The sequence below is a fragment of the Nomascus leucogenys genome, chromosome 10 (genome assembly GCF_006542625.1).
Source record: "Nomascus leucogenys isolate Asia chromosome 10, Asia_NLE_v1, whole genome shotgun sequence".
Lineage (NCBI taxonomy): Eukaryota > Metazoa > Chordata > Mammalia > Primates > Hylobatidae > Nomascus > Nomascus leucogenys.
The window spans coordinates 33412989-33423180 of NC_044390.1; the positions used below are offsets into that span (position 1 = coordinate 33412989).

Here is a 10192-nt window from a genome sequence, read left to right on the forward strand (position 1 = left end):
GACATGATGTGAGACAACACAAGAACAGACCATTGTATAGATTTTATTTAATTTATACATAACAAGAAAAGTACAATTTCAGGCTGAATGAAGCCTAGGAGCTTGACAAACCCATAGGAAGCCATAGTTCTTTGTCACCACAGGGAATTATGTCTATGTGAATTTCCTGATTCTCAGGTGACTAAAAAGCTAGCACTCTATGTATTAACCTTAAAACAAACTCTGAAAGTTTGTGCTTTAAAAAGCAAACTTTGACATAACATTATTTTCTTAGATTTGGCCCCCCTTTTATATAAGATGAATAAAAAGAAATAATTTTTTTAAAAGGACCCAACTGAACTTGTATTAAAAGGATTTGTATCCAGAATATAAAATCCAGGACATAAAAAGAACACTAAAAACTCAGTAACAACAACAACAAAAAAAACAGTTTGAAAAAAAATAAGCAGAAGATTTAAACAGATACTTCATCAAAGAAGATACAAGGACAGCAAATAAGCACATGGAAAAATACTCAACACCATTAGTCGTTACAGAAATGTAAACTGAAACCATAATGAAACACTATTACACATCTATTAGAATGGCTATAATTAAAATGACTGATATTAAATATGGGCAAAAATATGAAGCAACTGGAACTTTCACACACTGCCAGTGGAAATATAAAACACTACACCTACTTTGGAAAACAATTTGGCAGTGTGTTAAAATGCTACACACACAACTAATATATATGATCCAGCCACTCCATTCCCAGGTATCCAATCAAGAAAAATGAAAGCATATTTTCATAAAAGACATATGCCAATGCTCAGAGCAGCTTTATTTTATTTTATTTGTTTGTTTTATTATTTTTTTTCGAGACGAGCTCTTGTTGCCCAGGCTGGCGTGCAGTGGCAAGATCTCGGCTCACCACAACCTCCGCCTCCCGGATTCAAGCGATTCTCCTGCCTCAGCCTCCCGAGTAGCTGGGATTACAGGCATGCACCACCATGCCCAGCTACTTTTGTATTTTTAGTAGAGACAGGGTTTCTCCATGTTGGTCAGGCTGGTCTTGAACTCCTGGCCTCAGGTGATCCACCCACCTTGGCCTCCCAATGTGCTGGGATTACAGGTGTGAGCCATGGCACCCGGCCTAGGAGCAGCTTTATTTGTAACAGTCAAAGTGGAAATAACCCAAATGTCTATCAAACACATGACTAGATAAACAAAATGTGGTACACCCATACAATGAATATTATTTGTGGGTTTTTTTTCTCGAGACAGTCTTGCTCTGTCACCCAGGCTGGAATGCAGTGGCACAATCTCGGCTCACTGCAACCTCTGCCTCCCATGTTCAAGCAATTCTCCTGCCTCAGCCTCCCGAGTAGCTGGAATTACAGACACATATCACCACACCCAGCTAATTTTTGTATTTTTAGTAGAGACAAGGTTTCACTATGTTGGTCAGGCTGGTCTCGAACTCCTTACCTCGTGATCCACCTGCCTCAGCCTCTCAAAGTGCTGGGATTACAGGCGTGAGCCACCGTGCCTGGCCCAATGGATATTATTTGGAAATAAATAAATAAATAAAACTAATGATACATACAACAACATGAATGAATTTCAAAATAATTATCCTGAATAAAGAAAGCCATACAAAAACAGAGTATATACTATATAATTCCATTTATATAAAGTTCTAGAAAATTAAAACTAATTTATAGTGACCAAAAAAATGCTCAGTGGTTGCCTGAGGACACATGGAGTGATGGAGTACAGTGAGTCACGAGAAAACTAACAGAGGTGGTGAAAACATCATTATCTTAATTGTGTTCATGGGTTCATGGTGTACACAAATGTCAAAGTTGTATACTCTAAATATATGTGGCCTATCATATCAATTGTATCTCAAAAATAGCTGTATAGGCCAGGTACGGTGCCTCACCTGTAATTCCAGCTCTTTAGGAGGCCGAGGTGAGCAGATCAATTGAGGCCAAGAGTTCTAACCAGATGGAGCAACATGGCAACACCCCGTCTCTACAAAAAATACAAAAACTAGCTGGGTGTGATGGTGCATGCCTTTAGTCCCAGCTACTCAGGAGGCTGAAGCGGGAGGATCACTAGAGCCCAGGAGGTGGAGGCTGCAGTAAGCCGAGATCACACACTGCACTCCAGCCTGGGCCATGGACCAAGGCCACATCTTGGGGCAAAAAAAAAAAAATCTGTATAAAAAATAATTTACATAGAAAGTCTATTGTTGTAAACAGTAAAAACCTACTTAAAAATAAATACATACATATATGAGGACATTCTCACTAAAAAGAAAGAAATTAGTCCTGCCTCAGAAAAAAATTAACAATCATACCCGCACTTAATTGGGAATCAGGTGTCCACAGGAAGCAAAATATATCAAGAGCATTCAAAGACTTGCCACTTGGTGGTGCTAAACTGACTGTATAAAACTCAATTCAACAAACTTCTATGAAGCAATTATGTGCCAGACATCATAAAGAACAGAGAGATTAAAAGGTATTAGAGTTCCTTGCTTGTCTGTACCTGGCAAAATTATTAAAAAGGTAAAGAAGGAATATTCTAAGTGTAAAAATACTATTAAAAAAAGGAGGAAAGTTTTCCTTTCAGGATAAAAATGTCTCATGCCCTCCAGGCTCTTACTTATTCTTAAATATTTGCTCAGATGCCCAAGCAGATAAGTACATTTATAAAACTTCCAATGATGGCCTGCTGAAAGCAACAGAAACTGCATTTTGTTTTTCTCCTCTAGCAAAGGAGCTATGTCAGATACAACTTATTAAAAGAGTTCTGGTTACCAGAGCAAACATTTTAGAATAAATTTTCTCACCTCTAATTTAGCAAAAGTTTTAATTAAAAAGCAAAAATGAGGCAGAAAAACAGATAAATTCAGCTTTTAGACAGAATGAACTTTTGCACAATCCAACTCAAGAACATCCTTCCTGACACAAAGAGCTGGAAAAAATAAGGAAGCATAAAAAAAAGTAGTAATTTTTTATACTGTCCCTACACTTAAGACTGAATTTTTACTTACATTATGATTATTATAATTTTTATTTATTTCCAAAAATGGAAGATAAAGGAAAAATTCAACCCAAATATTTTAAATGTAGCAGTAAGTTTAGGGTAAAATTATTGCCCTAAATCATTCTCCAAACTTGAAAACCCATCACCTATCATACACAACATACATTCTTTAGCAATTATGTGAACTTATAGGCTAATATAACAACGAAAAAAGTTTCAAAAGTTCAGTTTCTTTCAAAACTATTTGGCATACAGATGATAATTTGAGCATATGGTTCCAGAAAGCATCCCCAGGAAATGCGAGACTGAGCATCCTAACGGGCTCCACCCAAATATCTAAGCACCTACTTGGTATCTCCATTTCAATAAGGCATCTTAAACTCAATGTGTTCTATCTAAACCTGCTCTTCTTCGATATTCCCAATTCTGTCAAAGATATGTCATCCACCCAGTTATCCTAAATGCTTCTTTCACCATCCAGACCCTATATCCTAAGTCCCTCAAACCTTCTCCTCTGACACTGGCCCCTTAACATTTCTAGCCTAAGTCACTAAAATAACATTCTGATCTCTCTTCTTCTGATCTAGTCACCTTCCAATAATCTGTCTAAGGTGCATAATGTATAACCACTGCCCAAACTAACCTTTACAAAATGTCCATCTGGTTATACCACACAGGGGCTTAAAAATCTTCTGACTTCACCCTTTACCTCTACAGTGAGGCTATACTTCCTGATACTCCCCAACAGGCTATACTTCCTGATACTCCCCAACACCTAAAACATTTCTGCCTTGGGCCATTGTGAACTCTGTTACCCGAAAACTTTGTGCCTTTTTTCAGGTGTATTCTGTTCCATCTACCTGGAACACACCCTTTTATCCTTTCTCTCTGCAAATAACTTCTACTAAATCCTTCAAAAAAGAACATAAGCAATAGCCTGCCTAAATTCTTTGAACTACTCCCCATTCCACTTAATCTGATTTAGAGTTTCTTTACTCACGCACTCAGCCCATTTATGAGCACCAACCACATGCTGGAAATAAAAGGTGTCAGTGGAAAAAACACACACAAGGAAAAGTGTCTGACTAAACTAGCAGTATTATGTAAGCCAGTAAATCAATGTATATGGTAGAGTGTAATAGAGGAATGCAGAGAATCCCGAATGAGATACCATTTTCAGTTACTTCTTCAATAAATATACAGTAAACGCCTACCATGTGCCAGGTACAGAGCAAGCTACTAGGTGTAAATCAGTAAGATTCAGTCACTGCCTCCACAGCAGTTACAATCTAACGGGATGACAAGAAAACAGACAATTACAACATGTAATTGTACCAACAGGCTGCCATAGCAAGCCCTAATAAATGCTATCTTACCTAGATTTAGGAGGCTCAGGCAGAGTGAGAATCAGGAAAACTTACTTAGAGCGACATATAAACTGAGATCTAAATAATGGCAATTTTAATTAGTAGAGGGTATAGGGAAGCAGAGGATATACGTTCTTAGCAGAGGGTATGTTTTATACAGAGCAGTAGTTCACTGCATGATTGAAACCCAAATACCAGAGAGTAGAGTCTAAATAGTTTAGAAACAAAAACAGAGACCAGATCAGATCATAAAGGGCTGCATAAGCCATGCTAAAGAATTTAAGAGTTTGAAATTTATCCTGAAGACAGACAAAAGCAACTAGAAATTTGCCTTTTCTAAGCCAATAAAGTGGCTGCAGGGCCAAGAACGAACAGCTGCAGTAATCCAGGGAGGGAGAGACTCATGGTTTGCTTGAACTAAGGCAATGGTAGTGGGGATGAGGAAAGGCAGATGGCTTAGAAAGATATTTAGAAGATCAAAATGACAAGACTTCATGACTGATTAGATGTGAGAGGTGAAGGGGAGAACAGTCAATGACAAAACTGTGTAGATGAGGTTGTTTACTGAGAGGGAGAACAGAAAGAAGAAAGCAAACTGAGTTTTATTTGGGATGTGTTAATGAGTAATGACTATGGAACTAAAAAAAATGCACAATACAGGTGGTTGTGGGGCAATACATCACGGATAGTCTGAAGTGAAGAACGCTTTGAGATATAGAGAATGGTACAACTCTCAAGGAAGAGCAACTGGCAGAACTATTATTGCTTCTCAAGGATATTGGTGTGCCAAGCGAAGTCAGATAGGAGACACGAATAATTTAGGAGTTGGAGGAGATACACAGTCAGGGCTGCAACGAACCATGATCACACCACTGCACTCCAGCCTGGGTGACAGAGCAAGACTGTCCCAAAAATAAAATTAACAATAATAATACAAGTCTGTGTTTAACCACCCTTGTATCCAAAGAACTCAGCACATGGCAGGTACTAAAACGTTTGTTGAACTAAAGAATGCCAGAAAAATTTAAAAATAAGACATACTCCTATTATACGCTAGTTAACTACCATGTTAAAAGATCTAGTCTAGGAAAACAAGTCTCCAGGAAAATCTAGATACTAAGAATATTCATCTTTCTAAAGCACAAAAATTTTATAGGACTATGAGCATATTTAAAAAGAATTGGTTAGGGCCAATTTTAAGCTACAAAATAAATTCTTACTAAAAATGACATCACAAATTCTAACTAAGAAAAAAAAACAGCTGATTTCCCCATTGTTTCAAGTAATTTTCTTTTTCATTTTTTGAAACAGAGTCTGCCTGTCGCCCAGTCTGAACAAGTGGCACCATCTCAGCTCACTGCACTGGTTTCAAGCGATTCTCCTGCCTTAGCCTCCTGAGTACCCGGGACTACAGGCGTGTACCACCATGCCCGGCTTTTGTATTTTTAGTAAAGATAGGGTTTCACCATGCTGGCCAGGCTGGTCTCAAACTCCTGACCTCAAGTAATTCACCCACCTCAGCCTCCCAAAGTGATGAGGATTACAAGCGTGAGCCACCGTGCCCGGCCAGTAATTTTCAATAGAAAAAAATTCTAATACACTAACAGGAAAATCTAGAGTGAATGGAAGTGTACTACAACAGGATTTTACAACTTTGAAACAAAAGAGCTATTAATGGACCCATTTCTCCCACTCTAATCCCTCCTCATTTTCTTTTTCTTTTCTTTTTTTTTTTTTTTTTTTTTTTTGAGACAGGGTCTTGGTCTGTCACCCAAGCTGGAGTGCAGTAGCACCATTATAGCTCACTGCAGCCTCCAAGTCCCAGGCTCAGGGAATCCTCCCACCTCAGCCTCCCAAGTAGCTGTGACAACAGGCACATGTCACCACAACCAGCTAATTTTTTTATTTTTCATAGAGACAGGGTCTAGTTACGTTGCCCAAGCTGGTCTTGAACTCCTGAGCTCAAGTGATCCTCCCACCTCAGCCTCCCAAAGTGCTGGGATTACAGGCCTGAGCCACGGCACCTGGTTCCTCATTTTCTCCTACCTTCTTGCTTCTTCCTCTTTACTGAATACCTATTATGTGCCAGAATGTACGTTAGGTGCAGATAAAACATTTCAGGATCTGACCTCATGATGATTAGTTCAGTCTACAGTTTCTAATATATTTACTCATTAATCCCCATACCAAGCATAAAGTAGGTACTGTTATCATATCACAGATGAGGATACTGAAGCACAGAGAGGTTAAGTAATTTTACTGAAGTCGCTTGTAAATGTGTGAAGATAATTTCTGAAACTAGTTTGGCTTCAGAGACCAAGCTCTTAACCATTACCTTTTGCTGCTTCCCTACAAGACAGAGATTAACTTCCTCCATCACTTTCCGAAACTCCAAGTTCAAAGCAAGTAGAGTTGTAAGAAAAGTTACATCCTAGGTGGAGACACTGAGAGATTCTAATTCAACAGAGCTGGTAGCCCACTATCTGTACTTTTATTAAAAAGTGTCACAAGTGATTTTTGTGAGCCTTGGTTAACATTCACTCCCCTGGATTTCTAAACTAGAACTCTTAGCTAAAACTTGAAGGGAGAGGGGAGATGAATAAATAAACATACACACACATTTTCTCCCCATCCCCTTTCCTAAAGTAAAAAGATTAGGAAGTAGGGAAACATAAAGGTAACATGTCTTTTTATGTTCATTAACCAGCTTTCATTATTATTATGCTGACGATAAAAAAGTGAAGAGTTTTCATTTGCTTTTTAAATCAAGAGATTATCAGGTCTGCGCATTACAAAAATAACTCCAGTTGTGGTGTAGAGAAGATTAAGGGCAGAGACTGTAGAAAAGCAGTAAAATCAGCCAAGAAATCAAGAATGGAAGCAGACTAAAAGCCTGAACTATGCACTGATAGTAAAGAAGATGCAGTAAATTTAAGAAACCTCTTAAGGTAAAACTGGTAGGACATGGTTATTGATTAGAGTGTTACAGGAATGAATGCCTCCAAGTATGTTTAACATGCAACCAGGTGAAAGATGATGCCATTAAACCAGATCTGAACTTACTGAGAGAAGAACAAGTGGGTTTTGTTGGTCATGATAGTATTACTTGGGAGAGGAGCAGCTTTTGGCATGGAAAACTAGTTTCAGTGGAGTGATGGCAACAGGTGTGAATTTGCAGTGAACGAGAATAAATGAGGTTATGAAGTAGAATTACTAAATATAAGTCTCATTTTAAGAAGTCAGACTATGAAAGGTAGTGGCTGCAAAGAGTGAAAAATGTTTTTCATTTCACAACTCTGCTGCATTGCCACAAGGATTCTTTCAAAATCAATCCAAACCTGAAAGAGGGAGATGTTTAAACGGAAGGGATCCCCTCTTGCAAAGTCCCAGCCTGGATCAATTTAGATGGAAAATCAAACAGGACCTTCAAATATGCAGTAAGTCAAGCAGTATATCAGCATCCACCCTGAATATAAAAAGTAAAAAACTGACAAGACAACCAAGGAGCACAAATAATCCAAAAAAGGATGCCCACCTATCCTTTAAAAGAGCCAGTACGTACAAGTATGTAATTTTATGTTTTTTTAAAAAAAAAATTCATATAACCCTAACAACTCCAATACAAGTAATAATGATTGGCATCTCCTCCATTCTGCAGATAAAGAACGTGAAAGACACAAGTCACAATTGCCCAATTTTCCAAGGTTATACTTCAGATTAACAGCAAAACCAAGCCCATATTTGTCATTCAGCCGCCTAGTCTAATACTCCAAACACCAAACCACAAACGCTGTCAAATAATTCAAAATGGGGTAGGGAAGGCAACAGGGAGACATGAGTGAAACTCAAGGAACAGAGGACGCTATCTGCAATGAGTAAACAACCATTAGTGTTAGATGAGTCACTTCAGTTGATTCCAGCTGTTTATGAAATACTCTTGCACTGGGAAATACTACCGGTGGCACATCATAAAGCTGATAGCCCTAACTATGCATAAGATGTGCCCTAGGAACGCGAATAGGCACTATTAGACGAAATCTCCGCACGTAATCCTAGTTGCCAACGAAATCAGGAGTGTCACTGACCACCTCCGTAAACCAGCATGACCAATACTCCTACTGAACTGCCTAGGAAATAAATATTTGAACGGACGCCTTCCTAGACAAGCACAGGATGGTGTAAATCTCCATTTCTCTCAGGAAACACGTCCTGCTGCTCACAACCAACCAACTCAGCAGCTTGGTAAAAACAGACCCAAAACACTCGTTTCTTCCAAGCGCACAGCTAGCTGCCTAGCACCTATTCAGCTCCTCCCGAAGGAAGCATAAACATCTTCACCAGAGTGTAGCAAAGAAGACAGAGGCAAGTCGGGTTAACGCTTCAAAGACAGAAAAGACGTTGGAGTCAGAAGAGTAGACATAAAGAACTAGAGTCAAGAAAGAGTGAATCGGGGGAAAAAAGGAACTAGAGAGCCACCTGTCCCTTAGTAAAGGTAATACGAATAAAAGCCTCTCTGCTCTGGGGCAGAAGAGCGCCGAGGCCTAGCTGGCCTTGGAGCAGGAGCCGGCTCTGTAACTCCGCGGCTCAAATGGCATTCTCGGGAAACCAGCTGGTACCACCCAGTCTTCTCCTACAGACGTCACGGGTTGTCCGGACACAGAAAGTCCCTCGTGTCCCTCCCCCAACCAGCTGCCAAAGGAGCAAAAACATCCCCCTCCCAGAGAAAAGCCGAGGTCTTCCTGGAGGCCGTTACCTACCTTCCCGCTCACAACACCCGCCGCCGCCATGTTTCCTGCGCGTGCCTGGTAATGACGTAGCAGAATCTCACGTGTCTCTCGGACATACAACAACATCCGGCAAAACTAGAATAACATCCGGGCGGGAAAGGGGCGGGGCATGGCGGGAAGGGAGTGGAGGAAAGGGGCCGGGCGGAAAAAAGCCGCCTGACGCGTGCGTGCTGAGCTGGGCTCAGAGGCGGCTGGGGTGGAGTCTCAGGCGTAACGCTACGCTTGTGCTTGCCCCACGTTCCCCCAAGGAAGACTGCTAAAATAATGTGTATCTTACTTGTGTTGGAGTTTGTCGAGACTCTGAAGCTAGCGCAGGCCACGCCAGTTTGGGGAGATGAAACGAATACCATACTGGAAGCCAGCAAGATTTGTCCTGGTTTTTTGTTGTTGTAGAAAAGGAGTCTCGCTCCGTCGCGCAGGCTGGAGTGCAGTGGCGCGATCTCGGCTCATTGCAGCCTCCGCCACTCGGTTCAAGCGATGCTCGAGCCTCAGCCTCCCGGGTAGCTGGGATTACAGGCGCGCGTCAAACGCCCAGCTAATTTTTTAATTTTTATTAGGGGATTTCATCGATGTTGGCCAGGCTGGTCTCGAACTCCTGACTTCAGGTGATCCGCCCGCTTCAGCCTTTGCCCAAAGTGCTGTAATTACAGAATTGAGCCACCGCGCACAGCCCATTAGCCTGGTTTTGTGGCAGTAGGCAAATCACCAATGCCCTCGAAACCTCAGTTTCTTATAGTAAAATCGAGATAATGGCGTTGCGGTGAAGATCCAAGAAAGCCCAGCACTAACACGGAGATATTCCAGGCACTATACATGGAGACTTTTCCCCTCTGTGTATGAGGTCTCTCTATTTGTCTGGTCACTGCCACTCACACATGACCTCCAGCAAGGTATTTCGATAGGAACTGTGATAATACCACGCCCTCATAGCTGCAGAGTCCAAGGCACATAGTTTATAGCACCTACACATTACTTATTAGCTCTGTGACTTAAAGC

At 40.7% G+C, this 10192-nt stretch overlaps 1 protein-coding gene across 2 annotated transcripts in view; it reads right to left on the bottom strand.

Moving 5' to 3' along the window:
* The window catches only part of TBC1D15 (TBC1 domain family member 15), an 80345-nt gene extending 71091 nt beyond the window's left edge, over positions 1–9254 (bottom strand). The window contains exon 1 of one of the 2 annotated variants that reach the window (XM_003259551.4): positions 9167–9254. In XM_003259551.4, the coding sequence (XP_003259599.1) occupies positions 9167–9196 (30 nt within the window). In that variant the 5' untranslated portion in view covers positions 9197–9254. The remainder of the gene's footprint in view (positions 1–9166) is intronic. The other variant, XM_030819981.1, reaches the window with a different exon arrangement.
* Between the last annotated feature and the right edge of the window lie 938 nt (positions 9255–10192).